Source organism: Lepidochelys olivacea (genome assembly GCF_965140295.1).
Source record: "Lepidochelys olivacea isolate rLepOli2 genome assembly, chromosome: 11".
NCBI lineage: Eukaryota > Metazoa > Chordata > Testudines > Cheloniidae > Lepidochelys > Lepidochelys olivacea.
The window spans coordinates 64,156,465-64,175,528 of record NC_140421.1 but is presented as its reverse complement, the minus strand read 5'-3'; the positions used below and the strand labels follow the sequence as shown (position 1 = coordinate 64,175,528).

General features: G+C 43.9%; 1 protein-coding gene across 4 annotated transcripts in view; it reads left to right on the top strand.

Annotated features, from left to right (window-relative positions):
* Positions 1 to 19,064, top strand: part of LOC311528633 (uncharacterized protein C2orf80) — a 38,786-nt gene that overhangs the window by 16,972 nt on the left and 2,750 nt on the right. For 2 of the 4 annotated variants that reach the window (XM_084643896.1, XM_084643895.1), the window contains exons 7-10: positions 351 to 428; positions 11,187 to 11,274; positions 11,934 to 12,049; positions 12,657 to 13,548. In XM_084643896.1, coding sequence (XP_084500022.1) covers positions 351 to 428; positions 11,187 to 11,274; positions 11,934 to 12,049; positions 12,657 to 12,737 — 363 coding nt within the window. In that variant the 3' untranslated portion in view covers positions 12,738 to 13,548. Of the gene's footprint in view, positions 1 to 350; positions 429 to 3,985; positions 4,084 to 4,513; positions 4,593 to 11,186; positions 11,275 to 11,933; positions 12,050 to 12,656; positions 13,550 to 19,064 lie in introns of those variants that run through there. The other 2 variants (XM_084643898.1, XM_084643897.1) reach the window with 2 other exon arrangements.

The following is a 19,064-nucleotide window of genomic DNA, read 5'->3' as shown; positions in this document are numbered from 1 at the left end:
CCTGGTAGCAGAATGCTCTTGCCCCAAGTTTTGCTGATCTTTATGCAATGACATGTTTTAGGCCCCACATTAGCTCTGCTTCAGTCAGATTCCTGCTGTGTTCCACTATGTCTTCTCTGTGGCAGAAGGTCACAGGAGCAAATGTCAATGGGGCCATAGCAGCTACATGAGGCAACCCTAGATGTTCATGTCAGGTACCTAGCCCATAGGGTAACCCTGGAAGTTAAAATCCTTCTAGGTGGTAAGGACTCTACGGGACGGGGTGTCATCTAGATTCTACATATTTATTAATTCAAACCCAAAAATACCCACCCCACGGACTAAACTCCTTTCCTGACCTGCTTTCACAGAACAGCATCCCCATTGAAGACGTCTTTGAGATTTACAGCACGGGGCCCTCAGCAACATGCTGGCACCGCTCTGCCAAAGTGAGTGGCAAGATTGTGGAGGCTGTTTTCTAATTGTTTGAAGCTGGCATCAGCTGGGTCTAGGTTCCAGTAGCTGTTGTTTATACCCGCCCTCCTGTGTGAATAAACAGAGCTGATTTCGTTGCTCAGCAGGCAATTATGGTTATCTGGTCAGTGGGGATTCTGATAGAAGTGAGCGGAGGAGAGCTGACCCAGCACCACACTGATAAGCTTTTTGTAGTCATTACAAGCAGTTAAATACCAGCCAGGGCCATGGAGTGGAGTAGGCTGCCTGGCTTTTATTTTAAATTGCCGCTCGCTGGTTTCTACTTTGTTTGCTGGAACTATATTAGGGATGGATTCTCTGGATAATTTCATCCCGTTCTTAATTAATCTGGGTCAAACTCGTGCCATCCAAACTCTGAGCATGCTCCATTCCAATGCCTTGTCATGGTCCTTGGGCAGCCTGCCTTTTCTGAGATCCTCTTCCAGTCCCCTGAGCACAGCCCTTCCAAGGGACAGGCCCGTGCCTCCACTTCCCTTTGAGGTGGGACTCCGGCATCCAACCACTCTGACCGGCTCTCTGGGTTACAGCCCTCTGGTTGCCAACCGTGATACCTAGCAGGCCCAGCGGGCTTGGCACCAGCAAGAATTTCCTGATGGGAATCTGTGGACAGTGACCATTTGCAGTGACACAGAAGCAGCTTCTCCAAAATAAAAAGTATGATTTATTTTGCCAAACCATTCACAGCACTCAGGGCAATGGATTTAAAATAGAGATCCATGCATACTGTCTTTCCTCCGCTTGGCTTTCCGCTCAGCCCAAGGGCAGAGATGACTTAGCCCTGGTGCTCCTCTGCTCTCTTAGGCACCAAGTTACAGCAAGCTCCTGACTCCCAGTCGGTCTCTGGGTCAGCTGACAGCAGTTGGCAAACTGCAGATTCTCAGCGTGTTGCCAGGGTCGGGTCTGAGAAGTCTCCTTTCCAGGGCTAGAAACCTGGCTCGTGTTTGAGGGGATGCTCCTTACCTAGGCCTTTGTTGTACCTTTTCTGCCTGGTTTATTTAGCAACCCCTTTTGACCTATGTATTCAGGCAGGGTAATATCACACAGATATACTGAGTGGCATATGATAATAACAATACAAGCTTCCTAGCATAGGTGCTGGAACTAGTGGTGCTGGGGGTTTACAGTTTGGTTCAATGGCTCTCAGCAGCCCCACTATACAAATTGTTCCAGCACCCCTGCTTCCTAGTTCCCCACCCACTTGCCGAAGAGAATTTTTTTTAAATGCAGTTACTGTACAGGGGAAAATCAGGACGCTGCACTGATCCAAACATGAGAATCTGCTCTACGGCTGGCTGGACATGTGCAGAAAACTTTTTGAAGCATTTTTCACGCTCAGGCCTTATCTGCACTGAGGATTTCCATAGGAATTGAAACAGTAAATCAGACCTGTGGTGCAGCTAGTTCGGAAGGCTGTCTTTGACAGTGACCACTGCCAGATGCTTCAAAGGAAGGTGCAGGAGCCCCACAAATATGCAGATGTGGGACAATTTGTCTCCCATGAAGGTCTAACCCTAATCTCCAATCATTCGAGTTTCGTAAACCCTGAAGCGGGAAGTTTGTGTCTCCCCCCACACCCCAAAATGTGGCTATTTTATTTCCTCTGATTTCAGCCATTAGTTGCTAGCCATGAGGGCAACATTTATTGCGAGTTTCCAGTTCGAAGTAAGCTAAACAGGGGTCACCACCATTACATTAGTTTGCCATGTCTAGGTGTGTATTACTCTGATAGCTGGAATTGGGGCAAATTCCTGGTGTAAACAAGGCCTGAGATGATAAAAGGAGTACTTGTGGCACCTTAGAGACTAACCAATTTATTTGAGCATAAGCTTTCGTGAGCTACAGCTCACTTCACTGCATCCGATGAAGTGAGCTGTAGCTCACGAAAGCTTATGCTCAAATAAATTGGTTAGTCTCTAAGGTGCCACAAGTACTCCTTTTCTTTTTGCAAATACAGACTAACATGGCTGTTACTCTAAGGCCTGAGATGGATCCCACAGCTCCCTCCTCCCCCATTTCCAGATGGTTCTCGTACAGCGTGCTACAATAGCCATGGAAATGCTTACATCTGTCTATGCTGATGTGTGGATTTTTGCCAAGAGCAAGTTAATTTGGTTGAAAACTGAATTCTGACAGCTTTCTGCAGTAATATCTCCTGGGGCAACCTGAACTCCCCCCTTGGCCTGTCTCTTCCTACCAATCCTCAGGCCACTTCCCTCTCATATAGATTTTGCAGATCTTCTGCATGAATCGTTTTTGCCTTATACGCTAGGAAGGCAGCATGTCAAGCCATTAGTTTAAGGTTGGACATTAGGAAAAACTTCCTGTCAGGGTGGTTAAGCACTGGAATAAATTGCCTAGGAAGGTTGTGGAATCTCCATCACAGGGGATTTTTAAGAGCAGGTTGGACAAACACCTGTCAGGTCTGGTCTAGATAATACTTCATCCTGCCACGAGTGCAGGGGACTGGACTAGATGACCTCTCGAGGTCCCTTCCAGTCCTACGATTGTATGATCCAACAAAACTAAAAGTCCTAGACCCAAACCTATTTAAAAAAACGTAGGGTCAAAATGCTCCTGCAATATGCTGAGCTCCCTGGCTGTGATACAGCAAAGCGCTGAAGCACACGTTTGCCTTTAAGCACACGTGTAGTCCTGTCAAGTTACACTTGGTAAGTGTTGTGCTGGACTGGACACAGATTGCGTAACAACTTGCAGGATCAACCGAAGACATTGGCATTTCTAGGGCTGGCTGCTTGGCTATATGGGGACCTGTGTTTTAAAACGATCAAACATTTTCAAAATGCTATTCTTTTCTTTGCTCCACACTGAAATACACAACCACACCAAGACAAATAATAGACACGAGGCCACTGGGAGTGAGCTATTTATAAAGTCTAATCACTTATCCAACCCTTATCCTGTTACAGAGATGCCTGAGTTGTGGACTCAGATTCCCTGCCTTGCCAATCAAGTCACGTATTGAATTAAAACTTGGAGTGCACACACACACTTGCTGCACCATATGTGGTCTGCAGTGAACGCTTGGTCACTGAAGATTGTAGGGACAGTATTTTGTTTTTAGCCAGCTGAATAAGATCAATGGGCTGGTTGAAGAAGCCACCTCTGGGATAGGCACAAAAGGTAGGCCTTGCTTTGCACCTCGGTCAATGAGTCTCATTCTTGTGTAGGTGTTGTCTTCCTCTGACATTTGTTCAGAGAAGGTTCAATGTCTACTCCATCGAATGCAGGACCAGACAGCCTCCTACTGGAAGGGGTCAAAAAGAGATGGACAAACAGGTGTGAGTGCCATCCTCTGACCTCCCAAGGTCTTTCCCCTTCAGAGATCCAGTAGGTTCTCTCTTTATAGTGATGCCAAAAAGAGGACACGGAAATGAAGTGAATATACATTGGAGGGTGCAGATACTTACAAGTCCTATAAAAGTTGTGCATGAGCTGTTACACTGAGCAAACTGATAGGACTGGGACTGTGATTTTGTTGTTTGTATTACAGTGGTGCCTAGAGGGTATGGAGTTGAACTGGAGCCTGCATTGTGCCAGACACTGTGCAGACAACGAGAGTGAGCCTTCCCTTAAGATCTTACAATCCAAGTAGAGCGACAGAGAGAGTGGGAGAATGGAAGCATCATCATCCCTGTTCTGCAGACGGTTGACCAGCCACAAAGAGAGATTCAGTGACAAGCCCAAGGCCATATAGGAAATCTGTGGCACAGTCAGCAGTTGAACCCAGAACTTCTGAGGCTCAGTCTTGTGCTTTAACCAAAAAACCATCCTTCCTCAGTCCCAGAAATCTTAGGCAAATTTAGGAATCTGATATTTACATCTTTGCACCTCTCCGCACCATACCCGTAGCTGTGAACATCCCCCTTGAAGTGAAACCTAGCAGAACTTCCTTGTGGGATCACGTGTAAGGACCTGATGGAGCTATTGAGATCTCCCCCTTCCCCTGATCAGGTATCATGGCCACACATAGGGCTTGATCCTGCTCCATTAAAACCTGTTTTTCTGTTGACTTGAACAGGAGAAAATTCCAGCCTATAATTGGCGATTCAAATGTCATCATAAAGCCACATTACCCGGAGGGAGCTGCAGTTGCTGAGGTGAGAGTGAAGAGGCATCTTGGCACTGCTGAGCTCATAGGAGGGGGCCTGGGACGTCCCGACAAAATGATCTGAGTTTGGAGACAGAGATCCTGAGTTAGCAAGGGGCTTAAGCATGTGCCTAACTTTAAGTATGTGAGAAGTTCTGCTGAAATTAATCAGGGGCAGAATCAGGAGCTAGACTGCGACTTTGTCAGGAACATAAAGCATTTTCAGTATGGTCCGCTGAATATCCAGCCAGGTAGTGATGTGGATTCATTAGAGAACCAATTTCTTCTGGCTCCTGCCACTCATGATGATGCATTTCGTAAACTCAGCAACTGATGAACTGCTTTTTACACTTCCACCAAAGGCTCATGAATCAGCTGCAGTCAGCAAACATCAGTAGTTAAGTGGGTGCATTCCAGAAGCTCATTAATTGTTAAATTAATTCTACATCCACTAATTTTGTTTCATAATAAAACACTCCCTATCCACCTAAGAACATGAGACTGCACTGGTACAAGAGCAGCATCTGGAACGAGGAAGGACACATGTCCAAAGTGGGCTCAATCCAGATTCTCAGTTTGCTTCTAATTGCAGTCAGATGAAATTTTTGACCCCTCAACTCTGATTACTGCATGTCAGTTGTGGTGAGACATGGAACCACTGATTCCACATGCAAGTCCAGGTGCGGAGCCTCTCAAAATTGCACATGCAAAATTCTGGGTGCAAACAGAGGCCTTTTTTAATGGTTTGAAATAATGGGTACAGATTGTTGTCAAAGTAAAGATTCTCCCTGTCACTGAAGTGTTGGGGAGGAGCACAGCGGAACACTGGGTCACACTCTCAGTTGATGTAAACTGACGGAGCTGCCTTGACTTCAAGCTAGCCACACCCATTTACACCAGCTGAGAATCTGGCTCCCTGTCTTTAAGGGCGAGGCAATACTATGAATCTTACTGTATCAGCGCACTGTTGTCTTGCATGGTTTTGGCACAGTTGGTTAAAAAAAACTACAACCATTTTAGTGAACTTGTTTGTTAAAAATTTGTCAAAATTTCAAAAACTCTGACTGTTTTCGATCAGCCCAAGTGTTAGGTGATCATATGCTTGGGGCAACCTGGGCTACAACACAATCCCCCAACATTAACTGTTATGTCCCAGCCACGCTACAGAAGTGCTTAGTTTCTAGAACATGGAATTTGTAAACGTGCAGCAGCCATGCACAAGCAGTGAGGGACTTGTAGGGTACGTCTGCACAGCAACTAGACACCTGCAGCTGACCCGTGCCAGCTGACTCAGGCCGCCCAGGCTCTAGGCTCCTGCGAGGTGGGAGGATCCCAGAGCTCGGGCTGCAGCCCAAGCCCAGAAGTCTATACAGCAATGAAACAGCCCTGCAGCCCAAGCCCCACAAGCCTGAGCTGGCTAGCATGGGCCAGCTGCGGGTTTTTCTTTGCTGTGTAGACATACCTGAAATGTAAATGGTTCCTCAATGCCTATCTGACAATACAACCAGTTCTGGCCATGTTATCAGCTGTAGAATGAGGCCATGACCACTCTTCCTTTCACACAAAGAGGAAGCAAGTTACTGGAGAAACGGAATACAGACGGAAACTAACATATGGAAGGGCCAAACTAATGCCACAGTTGGATTTGACTCTAAAGGGGCCTTGCAGGCTACAAGTGGGTAGCTAGTCAGGAGAATTTAAACTCAATTTAAGGGCTGGTAACAAGGCAGATGGAGGCTTCTTAATACACTAAGGCCACATAGACCCAGGAGGTAGTACGCAAGCTTCCCAACAGAACCCCCAGCTTTGGGAAGACCAACCTCTCCACATGTGAGAGAGAGTTCACTTCTATACCATCTGTGTCCTGATTCTCGTCAGCAGCACAGCATAGTAGACCAAATTCTGCCTTGACTGACATCCTCTGTTGACATCTGGTGCCAGAGACTCCACTCCTTGGACTTGCATGGGGCATAAGTCAGGGAAGAATTTGATCCATTGCATGTCATGCTTTTGTAGCATGGACTCACGTGCGGCAGGAGTTTAGCTGAGTCTGCCCAACTCATTTAATTTAATTTCACTTTGGAATTAAAGCTGTTCACAAAGGCGGGGAAGTAAAGGCATTTCCACTAAGTTTGTCCACACTTAAAACACTGCAGCTGCGCTTCCAGAAGCTATTCCCTACTACGCCGATGGGAGGGCTTCTCCTGTCACAGGAGATAATCCACTTCATAGACTCGTAGACCTTAAGGCCAGAAGGGAGCATCATGATCATCTAGTTTGATCTCCTGCACATTGCAGGCCACAGCACCTCAGCCACCCACTCCTAAAAGACCCCTAACCTCTGGCTGAATTACTGAAGTCCTCAAATCATGATTTAAAGACTTCAGAAGTTACAGAGAATCCACCATTTACACTCATTTAAACCTGTGAGTGACCCATGCCCCAAGCCAATCTGACCCTGGGGAAAATTCCTTCCTGACCCCAAATGTGTTGATCAGTTAGACCCTGAGCATGTGGGCAAGACCCACTAGCCAAACATCTGGGAAAGAATTTGCTGTAGTAACTCAGAGCCCACCCCATCTAGTGTCCCATCACTCGCTGCTGGAGATATTTGTTACGAGCAGTTGCAGATCAGCTACATGCCATTGTAGGCAGTCTCATCAAACCATACCTTCCATAAACTTATCAAGGTCAGACTTGAAGCCAGTTAGGTTTTTTGCCCCCACTGCTCCCCTTGGAAGGCTGTTCCAGAACTTCACTCCTCTGATGGTTAGAAACCTTCATCTAATTTCAAGCCTAAACTTGTTGGTGGCCAGTTTATATCCATTTGTTCTTGTGTCCAGATTGGCATTTAATTTACATAACTCTTCTCCCTCCCCGGTATTTATCCCTCTAGTGTATTTATAGACAGCAGTTACATCTCCCCTCAGCATTCATTTTGTTAGGCTAAACAAGCCAAGCTCTTTGAGTATCTCCTTGGATCGTCCTAGTAGCCCTTCTCTGCACCTGTTCCGGTTTGAATCCATCTTTCTTAAACACAGGAGACCAGAACTGCACACAGTATTCCAGATGAGATCTCACCTCCCCGAGAGGCGGTAGCCAGGTCTCCCATCAACCTCACGCCATCTATACTGGGGGTCAGACCGGTTTAACTGTATCGCTGAGGGCTGTGGCTTTTTCACATCCCTGAGCAACAGAGTTATACGACCCTAATTTCTTAGTGTGGATCAGGCCAAAGTTATTCAGCCTTTCCTTATGGAAGATAAAAATAATGGACCCAATTAAGTCCTCACGTTACCTGGTGGAACTCTCCTCACATGCAGTCACGCGTCTGAGCCTAGAGATAGTCAACATTTTTGGCACAAAACGCTTTCATCCAAAAATGGCCTTTTTTTCAAAAATGAATGTTTTTATGGAAAATCGTCGACATACAATTTTTCCATGAAATTTTTGGTGATATTTTGGACTCACTTTTTTATCTAAAATTTTCTGTTTACCTAAAACCACATTTTCTTATCAATTGTAAATGGAAAATTTCAAAAGTGACTTCAATTGAAGTTTTGGTAACAAAAAAAGTGGTGAAAAACGCTGCTGAAAATGTCATGGAAAATGAAAAAAGTATCACCAAAAAAAAGCTCACAATCTTTATCTACCCTGCCAATACCCTTGTAAGATAGCAAAGTGCCATTATTCCCATTTTAAAGATGAGGAACAGAGAGACTGGCATACTAGGAAATTACATTTAGGTCTCCCAAGTCCCAGCCTAGTACCGTAACCACTGGACCATCTCCTGTCTAAGAAACCAATCTTATAAACTTCCCTTTCTTATCTGAGACCAATAGACTAAAGTGTACATAAATGCCTGGCAGAAATACTGTATTGTTTAGGTTATTGATGAGTGTTTTAGAAGACTCTCCTGTTCTGATGATGGTTTAATATCTGGCATAAAGGACTCTGAGAGAAAGAGAACTCAGTGGTCACCAGTTTCCCTGAGAGGGGACCTCACTAGCTAAAGTGAACAACAAAACGCCAGTGTAAGACTGGCATCAACATACAAAAGCTTTCTGTGTTTGTGTAATTGACCTTCAGGGAGCTGGTCTCGTTCCCAAGAGGGAGCCGATTGTCTCTTTCTCCTGTACTTTTCCCTCTGCGCACCAGCTGAAAATAATCCCTGGGCTAAAGGATAGAAAAAGAAAATTGATCTATTTTGTCTGTGCAGGACTTGATACCAATAGACACCAAATATATATGAATGTGTTCTCCTAGTAACTCAGTAACTGAGCTACTGTATATACAGCACAGACAACAAGCATTCAGCAGACATCACTGGTTTTAGGCCCTAGCTTCCAAACTAGAATATTATGGTAATACTCCAATCTTAGTGGCTTAGTAAAGCAAAGCACTTCAGCACATGCTCAAGGTTAGACATGTTTTAGGGTAGCAGCCATGTTAGTCTGTATCCTCAAAAAGAAAAAGGACTTGTGGCACCTTAGAGACTAACCAATTTATTTGATGACAAGTGAGCTACAGCTCACTTCATCGGATGTAGCTCATGAAAGCTCATGCTCAAATAAATTGGTTAGTCTCTAAGGTGCCACAAATACTCCTTTTCTTTTCAAGGTTAGACATGTGAGTTTCCCCACTGACTTCAGGGCGACTATTCATATGCTTAACTTTAAGCGTGTACTTAAGTGCTTTGCTAGACCAGTGCCACAAAGGTACCCATGTGATTTTTAATAGCCACAAGTGGCCAGGACCTCAGTTTTCTGAGATGGCACTTCTGAGAGCACAGTGGACCATGCTGATACATGGATTTAGTGTTAACTCAAAAGGAAAGTACGCCACTTGCCAAATTGCCTACAGCATTGCCAGCACAGGTCTTCTGGGTGATACTGGGCAAGTTGGTGCCTCAGTTTCCCTACCCGTGAAGCACTCTGAGATCTATCTATGAAAAGGGCTATCTAATACAGAGTTTATCAGTTCTGATTATAGATCTTCCAGCCACGTGTCAACCCTGTATAGCTTGTGTCTCTGATAGGATCCCAGCACCAGGAGCTGCATCCTGCACTATGGAAGGGAAGTCAATGGGAGCTGTAGCCCAAGTAGAATTCCCTCAGCACAGCAGAGCTCTCAGCTGGCAGCAAGTGGTAGCTGACTGCAACTGCTCCCTCTACTCCCTGGTGGGGGGGAAGGGACATGTTGGGGTGTGCCAGGACAGGGCAGCGTGTGCCTGGGCTATAAAAATTCACTGCTGGAACAAGGTCCCATAGGGCCCCCAGCCAGCTGGCCTAAATTAGAGCAGCCCTGGAGATGCTCTCATTTATGCTGGTATGCCAGAGCCAGCATAGATGGACCAGGAGGATCACAGAGGTAAAACTTTCTCCCTGATGGCCCGGCTAAGCAGACCTCAACATAGGAGAAAATCTGGGCCTACATTTGTAATTGCTTCCGTACTTCAAATTCAGTCTTTGCAGTCTTGAGTTCATGACTTTGAAAGTATTAGGAAAGCTCCCGCCTGTTCCAGCAGCGCACTGCGGTAGTCTATAGGTAGTTCTAACATACTTGGTGTGGCTTAAAGTAAGTGTTACCAGAGCAACTGCCAGAGTTACTGTGGAATTGTAATCAGATTATAATAAACCATATAATTAGCAATGGCTCCGGAGCACTTATAAAACAAATCATTCATGCCTGGCCTTATTAATATGGACTGCCATCTGCTGCCTGGATAGGGTTACTACTATGTTTGGGAACAGCCACGTAATGTGTAGAAAAAAGGTGACATTAACCAAATTTCCTCGTTCTTGTTGTTCCCAAATAGGGGGACGGAAATTCCATCCAGTTTGTTTTGTGGAGTTTCCTAGGAGTTGTATGATGGGGGTTCCACTTGACCCAGGGATGTTCTGTTTGTTTTATGGCCTGGGAAGCTCTGTACCTCCCTTCGAAGTGGGGGCTCTGCAGAGTGCAGCAGTTAAAGCAGATTTTCTTGCCAGATTTCCCAAAGTGCCTGCTCATGCCATTTCCCATAGTGCTGCCACTTTGGTTGGTATTCCCATGGCTGGAGGTCCTGATCTGCTTCTGGTGGAGACAAGGAGAGATTTCAGATGAAGCTGTTATGCTGGTTTTCCTCTCATCTGCTGTCACTCTGAAATTAGCGGTGATGCTTGGAGCAACACCTCTCTCTGAATAGTGAGTACTGTGTAGCTCAGGGATAGATTCTTGCTGGTGATAAGGTAGCAAAGTTGCTTTTATAATAATATAGTCAGAGCCTGTGTCTGCCTATTTTTTTGTTTATATGCAAATCTTTCCACACTGCTTTGCTGGAAGGTTCCCAAATAGCATGGTGATGGGCACAAAATCATACCTGACTAGAACACCTAAACCAAGAGATGCAGGAGCTATCTAACAAAAGGATATCAGCACTGCCAAGCCACTGGGAGAGGGCAAAAGAGGATGGGAAAAATTAGAAGTGAACAGTTCAGAAAAATGGATGTGATCCAAGGGAAAATACCAATGATTTGTAACATATTCAGGACTGTAAAGACTATAAAATAGACAAACAATTGTGCAATTTCTCATTAATCTCTAAGTGCTACTGTCCTTCCAGGGTCACCGGATTCACCCTTTCAACCTCTCATTGCATCCTTTTGCCATGCTGACAGCCCCGAAAGCTGCGGAACATGCCTGGAAACAGAGTAAGCATGTTTTGCCCCATCTCACGCAGGGATTTAAGCAGGGGGCTGGGAGTTCAGATTCCTGAATTCCAATTCCAAGCTTGCCACTGTTTTACGGCAAGACATTTAACCTTTCTGTGTCCCCGCCCGTGACATGGGGATATTAATGCTTACCCACCTTTGTAAAGTGTTTTGAGATGTACAGGTGTAAAGTGCTATATGAACCCGACCCAGAGCCCGTTGAAATCCATAGGGGCCTTCCTACTGAAGTCACTGGTCTTTGGATCAGGTAGCGTAAGTGCAAAGTATTATTTCAAATGGATCATTCCTTGCTGGTTTGTTAGTGATGTAATAGTGGCTTCATCTGCACTGTCATATAGTGTTTGTCTTTAACACATTTGAAGAGACACGTGAGCAGTCTTGACCTTGGGCTAGATTCTGGACTTCCGCAGTAGTTATGGTGCAGGCCAGTATTAGTCACAAAACAAAACTGACTACTCACAATGTACCAAAATGAGAGCCACCCCCAAGGCATTAGGGATGGAAAGAACCTGACAATGGCAGCCTTCCCTCAGAGCATGTATTGAAGCAAGGTAGGAAATCTGTAAGCCATTTGGGAATTCTTCTGGATGGAAGGTGGAGGCACTATATAACTATGAGTTGATATTCTCTTCGCCAAGGTGTCAAGTTTCAAAAGGCAGCAGCAAATCAACATGCCACCACCAATTCAACAAGAACAAATAAGGACTGCAAGCGATCAGAATCTCCATCAACAGCAAAACAGCCAGACAACAAAGTAAGTCTAAAAAATACAAACCAGGTCAAACCATTGGGCAGCAATAGGATATATCGGCATACATCCAATTGTGCCTGTTGGACCATCCATAGTTCACAGAGCCTTTTCTGGAGTGCTACAGAATGGAAGATTTTGCAGTCTGTTTCAATCAGTTTCCAGGAGCACTGGAATTAATGATCTATATAGCATTAATCATATTTGATTTCTTGAGGTCAATGAAAAGCTGATACTTCCCTGATTATTATGAATTTGAAATTTGCTTTCCAGTAAAATTCTGTAATATTCACTTGAAATTCATTGTTTCGGCAAATATTCCTGCCAGCAAAACTCATTCGCTGGAATTATCTGTAGGGCACAAAACTAGTCAAAGATAGTTTGTTTAAAAATCTGAACACTTACCTCCCTTAAGAAATCCGTGGATTCCCACTCATGTAAAACTGGACAAATGCAGGGGTGAATTAGGCCCTCCATTATTTGTACACTATTTGCCCAGTTCTATTGCTTGCCTTGTAGCTGCTGGGTAGACAAGCTGATGAACTTGTTGCCAGTGGCCCAGTGCCACACTGTACTTGTGCTTAACAGCTCAATGTTTGTTTGTGTCCTGCAGGGGGCTAGAAAACAGTTTAAGCAAGGAATCTTTCCAGAGGAGCTTGCAACAAAGAGTAGAAGGAAGGATGAAGAGATGTAACAAGAAGCCAGGTCTCATGACTCTTACCCAAGACAGTGCTGTGCAATTCATTTTGCACAGGGGGGTGGGGAGGGTCAGTCCCTAGATTTTGGTGAGGCAGGTGTGCTACTTTTGTATTTGAATGGCTGTTTTAGCCCCCTTGGCTCTGTTATGGAAACAGGCTGCCTACCTCAATGTGGGGCATATTATCCTCAAGTTCATCTTTAAGTGTTACTGTTCCTTTCCATATTAGTTGCCATTTGATTTCTTGAAGGGGTAAGCTGAAGTTAGCAGTTGTACTCCTAGTTTTCAACACAGCTTTCACATCGTAGCTTAGCATTTCTCCCTCCCCTTTTCTGTATCTTTAATAGCTCCTCCCATGCTGATGTAGGCCCTGATTCAGCAAAGACTTTGAGCACGCTAACAAGACCATCTCTGTTCAGCACAGCAAGTGCTTAAGTCCCATTAAGTCAATGGGACTTCAGTGATTTGCAGAATCAGGATGCCTTGCTCAATCAGGGCCACAGGGCCTGACCCAGTTCCTATTGAAGACAAGGAGAGGTTTTCCTTTCTTTAATATGAATTGTATTAGACCCAATCTGAGTAGAAATTCTCATTGATAAGGGATGTTTATGATGCTATGGACAGAGTGATATCGTTATTCTTTATGTTTTATCTTGCACATTAAAAATGCTATAGCGTTAAAAACAAATTACCAAGAATGGCTAGAGGATATCCCTCTGTAAAGACAAATGTCTCAGAAGTTCCTAGCTATGCTGGTATATTGTATAGTTGTATTAATACATGCCCCAAGTATGGTTTGTATACTAACTTTATGTATACAAAAGAAAATAAAACCTTTGAAACATGGGGTTTTTTTGTATTGCCCATTGGTTCAAATGAATTATGTTTTGTTTACGGATTGCAAGGTCAGCTTTCCAAGAGTTCCAGAATTAAACCAGGTACAACTTGCCTTCTGCTTTGTTTTGCTTTAAACACGTAGACTATGTCTACACTGCATCCAGGAGTGACCCTCCCAGACAGGATCCACAGACTCATGCTAGTGGGGCTTGCGCTTGAAATAGCTGCAACTCTGGCTCTCAAGCCTAGGTGTGGGGGCTTTAAAGTGCTGTCTACACAGCTATTTTTAGAGCACTAGCACAAGCCCTGACAGCCCAAGTCTGTCGACTCAGGCTGGGACGCTCACTCCTGCAGTCTCCAGAACACTGCGTAGCCATTCCCATAGGAATGAAATGACTTGCCCATGGTCACCCAGGAAGTTGGTGACAGCCCTGGGAACTGGATCCAGGTCTCCTGAATCCCAGTCCAATGCCTTAACCACAAAATCATCCTTCATCCCTGCACTACATATGCTAGGTGATCATCTTTGCCTGTTCATGCTACATTTTTTAAAGTGACACCACATCTCTCTCCAATCTGAGACAAGCTGAAGATGAGTGTAGAACTACAAAAGCTACACTACGTTCCGAACTGGAGGTGGAAAAAAAAACTGACCCAACAGATGAAGTGACTTACCGGTGTTTTGTTTCCTTTTCCTCGCTCTCTTGAGCCAGACGTAAAATCTTGTCCCAATTGAAGTCAGTGGAAGTTTTACCATTAACTTGAAAAGAGCCAGGATTTCACCCCATGTATTTACCACTGGTAGAAGCAAGATATTGAACTTGATGGCCTGGATTCAGCAAAACTTCTTATGTGCATAAGTGCTCTGCTGAATAGAGATGGACTTAAGCACTTACTTAAAAGTTAAGCACAGGCTTAGGGGTTGTGCTGAATGGAGGCCTATATTATTCCAATACTTAAGACTGATTCTACCCAAAAGTAGCAATGTAAGGACTTTTCTATAATTAACCAAAAATTGCAATGCATTGATTTAACCCCTTGAAAGCCAAAGCAAAGAGAAAGATGCCATTTGAATGAATTCATTACAATTAAAAAACCCACCAACATCACACACAATCCAATCGCCTGTCCCTAGTCACGTGAAAGCTAGAATAATGCAGAGAGGAATATATTCAAGGGCTTTACTTGGGACGGATTAGTATATGATGACTACTTCCTGTGAACTGACCTGAGATAAAAAGGAACAGTGCACTATGGTGAAACTTAAACAAATGGGTGATTTATCTGCATTATTCTAACACTCTCTTTATCAAAGTATTGCCATAGTCTTTAGTTTTCATTAGCTAAAACTTGCTGCTGCTGATAAATAAAATGGTGCTGTATGCAGCCCCTGAGCAAATCAAACGGCAGTAACACATGTGATGAAGAAGAAAAGTTTTGCCCTATTGTGCTAACATGCACATTTTTTACAAATAGTTTTAATTCATTGTCTTTGAGATCAGAAGGGACAATTTGTCATCTCGTCTGATCTCCTGCTGAACAAAGGTCTCAGACCTTCACCCACTGATTCTTTTGCTCTTTGATATCTGTGTCCCAGATGTGTTGCAGTTCATTTTTCTGCTTTTCCATCTGTGTTGAACCTCTTTACATCTAAGGTTTCGATGCTGCAACGATCTCCATGCTGAAGTCAATGGGGCTCTGTACAAGCACAGTGGTCTGCCAGTGAGGAACATACTACAGGATCAGGGCCTCAGCATCTTCAGGCTCCCGTTTCATATTCTAGTGGGGTTGCTGAGGTTATCAGAGGAAATATACCCAGACGTGTTCACTGTATGTTACATTGTCTTCTGATCCCAAGGTATGGCAGATGACATGCAATAGGCCTCAGCCCTGATTCTAGGAGGAAACACAATTGATATCTCTCACCCTTGTTGAGAAATGTAGCCATTTATTAATTTATTTAATTATTACCCTAGACGTGCCAGGCTTTTCAGAAAACATTTTCAATCAGGCCCCTAACAAGTCAATCAGAACTGGGGGTGCTCAACATCCTGGAAAAATTTGGCTACACCAAAATCAGGAAACAACTATTGCCTTCCACCTAGCTCCTGTTCGACCAAGACATTTTCCGACTTAACAGGAATACTTGTGACCAAAGTTCTTGCTCTTGCCACCTATATAGAAAATGGTTTCCTAAAGAATGAAAAGACAGTGGCTGTTTCTCCTGACTTGATGACAGCATATGATATTGTCTGGCACGTTGGCTTGCTGGTCAAGATGTCAAAGATGTTACTTTGGTGGATTATTATGGCTACAGAAAAATGGCTTCAAAACACACAGTTCCAAGCACTGCTAGGAAATAAACTGAGCACCTGGAGGATCCAGAAGAACTAGCTCTCTCAGGGATCTGTTTGTGCCCTAATGTTGGATCATATTAAAGAAGTTCTGTATTAAAATCACAAATGAGTGATTCCCCAGAGTTTCAATTCCAGGGTATTACTAATTAAGAGCTCTCTTGGTTTTTGGTCCTGTTTCTCTCCCTCTGTGTGTGAAACTTGCAAGCTGCTAATTGTGTTAGTACATTCTAAGACCGAGTCTGTTCTCAAAGCAATTCACAGAGAGAGAGACTCAAAGCAATACTCTAACAACAGAAACAGCACCCAGAGACTCCCCGCCCTTTTGTTGTATTAACAATTGTGATTAAAATAGAGATAGAGGATGTATGTGGATGGATGCTTGGTGTGGATAATAACTGAATGATCAGGGAGGTGCCAGCCTAAGAATCCAGTGTCCATCGGCTGAAGAAGGCGTCAAGTGGAAATAACCAGAGGACCCCCCCGGAGGGCAGACTGGAATCCACCCAACAGCCTCAAGAATGGGAGAACCAAAGAACAAGATAACATCTTGGAGCCGTCAGGAATGTGCTATCTGCTGATTGATTCAGCAACAGCATGATGAAGCAATTCCCATAGACTGGCATAGGAAGAAATTCCTATAAAAATAGACTCTAAAAAGTGAGAACTTTGGGGGTCTGATTCTGCAAACCAACTTCCAGGAGCATCAGATGAGCATCTGACAAGGCCCTGCTCCCTCCTCATGTCCAGGCCACCTGGCCAGTGGCTTGGCATGGGCAACTCTAAGGCTGGTAACTATGATAACAACCTTGCAGAACCTGTGTGTGTGTGTGTGTGTGTGTGTTTGTATGAATGAATGTGAGAATAAATTTGAGATTGAATGGAATGTTATAACTATAACTAACTGCTTACTATGATTCTTTCTGTATTCACAATAAATGTGGTATTTTGCCTTTTTCCCTTTAATAAGATCCTGCTGGTTTTTATTTTATTGGTACAACATTTTGGTGGAGAATTGCGAAAGGGGGAATATTGGTAAAAAACCTCAGTTATTGTAAATATTGGTGTGCACACCGCCAGCTCTAGTGAGCTAGGCATTTCTATTAGGTTAACCAGACCTGCTGGCCTCCGAGAAGGTAGCAGGGGATCTGCTGGCCTCCGAGAAGGTAGCAGGAAAAACAGATTAAACCAGACCTGCTGGCCTCCGAGAAGGTAGCAGGGGACCTGCTGGCCTCCGAGAAGGTAGTAGGGAAAACAGATTAAACCAGACCTGCTGGCCTCCGAGAAGGTAGCAGGGGACCTGCTGGCCTCCGAGAAGGTAGCAGGAAAAACAGATTAAACCAGACCTGCTGGCCTCCGAGAAGGTAGCAGGGGACCTGCTGGCCTCCGAGAAGGTAGTAGGGAAAACAGATTAAACCAGACCTGCTGGCCTCCGAGAAGGTAGCAGGGGACCTGCTGGCCTCCGAGAAGGTAGCAGGGAAGAACAGGTTAACCGGACCTGCTGGCCTCCGAGAAGGTAGCAGGGAGAAACAGGTTAACAGGACCTGCTGGCCTCCGAGAAGGTAGCAGGGGAAAAACGCATAGATTAAGCTATGATTTCAGAATCTAGGCTGTGTCACTTGCTAAGTAATACCAGCAGTGACAAAGAGATTGAAATATCCATGTTAAGATGTTTAAAAGAAAACAGGGTAAGCGAGTACCAGAGGGAGGAATGGAGTCAGAAGGAACTCCAACCTCACCTTTTGTTAAAGAAATTACACCTTTTAAACAAATCCTTCAAAAATTTGGGCACAGTCCTTGGACTAAACAAGCCCTAGCTGATGTCTGCACTATTTCGGACCTAGAGGATAGATTGGCTCAGTATATCCTCATATACAAACCTTCTAGTGCTGCCAAAAGAGATGCAGCAGCAATTTGGTTGTTGTGGGAGACATGTAAGGATTCTTCCCTCCGCTTGTCTTCATGTAAAGAGGAAAAGGCACAAATGGAAAAGGGAGCAGACAATTGGAAGGTGCTGGCTACAAATATCCAAAGCCAGCTGAAAATAGTGAAAGAGGCACTCCAGGAATACAAAAAGAGTGAAAAAGTTAACTCTGCAGAGGCTGGAGGGAGGCAGGTAAAGGGGGAGAAGGTCCTATGTACGGCACCCCCAGGCATAATTACAAAGAGAAAAGAGAGTAAAAAAAAAAAAAAAAAAAGTTAACTCTGCAGAGGCTGGAGGGAATTAAGCAGTTAAACTTTGTATTTCACCCAAACAACTTTTAACCGAAAATGTTAAAAAGGAAAAGTGTTAGAGCATTCTTGGTTTCTTTGCAGCCATTCTGAAAGAAAAATGGGCCCTTTTCCAAAGGAATGTCTGTAAATTAGCCAGGCAAAAATAAACTATCTGATTAAAATCATTTGACTGGACAATTTAGTCAAATTTGCTAAAAGAACATAAGAGGGTTCTATTGGAACTTAACTGCCTCAAATGTATAAAGGGAATGTAAGATGTAAAAAACAGAGCAGTGTGGAAGGGATGTTAAGGAAAAGAAAATGTGTATGTATCTGTCTGTGTGTGTGTAAATATGTAAAGTTCTAAGGACCAGTTAGTTTTGTTTTTTTTTAAATAATGCCACTAAAAATCCATTTGACTCTTTAATTCAAAGTTGCAAAACTGACAGACCTTTTTGCTAGACACAGGTAATTAGTGTTGTTTGGCTTTGGGATTTGGCATTTAACCCTTAAAAGGTAACTCAATGCTTTACAAAATTTAAAATGTTTTTAAGTTGTGGCTGCAGCAGGGCAGTCAAAATCAGGAGAATATAAAAAAAAATTTTTTTGGATTCTTTTTGTTTGTTTTTTGTTTGTTTGTTTTTGTAACAAAATAGCAGATGAGAGTTGTAGTAAAAAAAAAAAAAAATTAAAAAAGACAGTGCCTCTCTGAAGCAACAGCAGGGGTGAGGTGCACAAAACAAAAAGGAGCAATGTTAGAAACACTGAGTAATCAGACTGTCACTTTGATAAAGGTACATGAAAACTCTGTAAGCAAAAAAAGAAATAGTGACACCTTATGTAAAAATGGATCTGGATAATGTTATAGAAGTTAAACTATGGAAGGAATGTGCATTTGCCCCAGAACATGTGCAGGGTA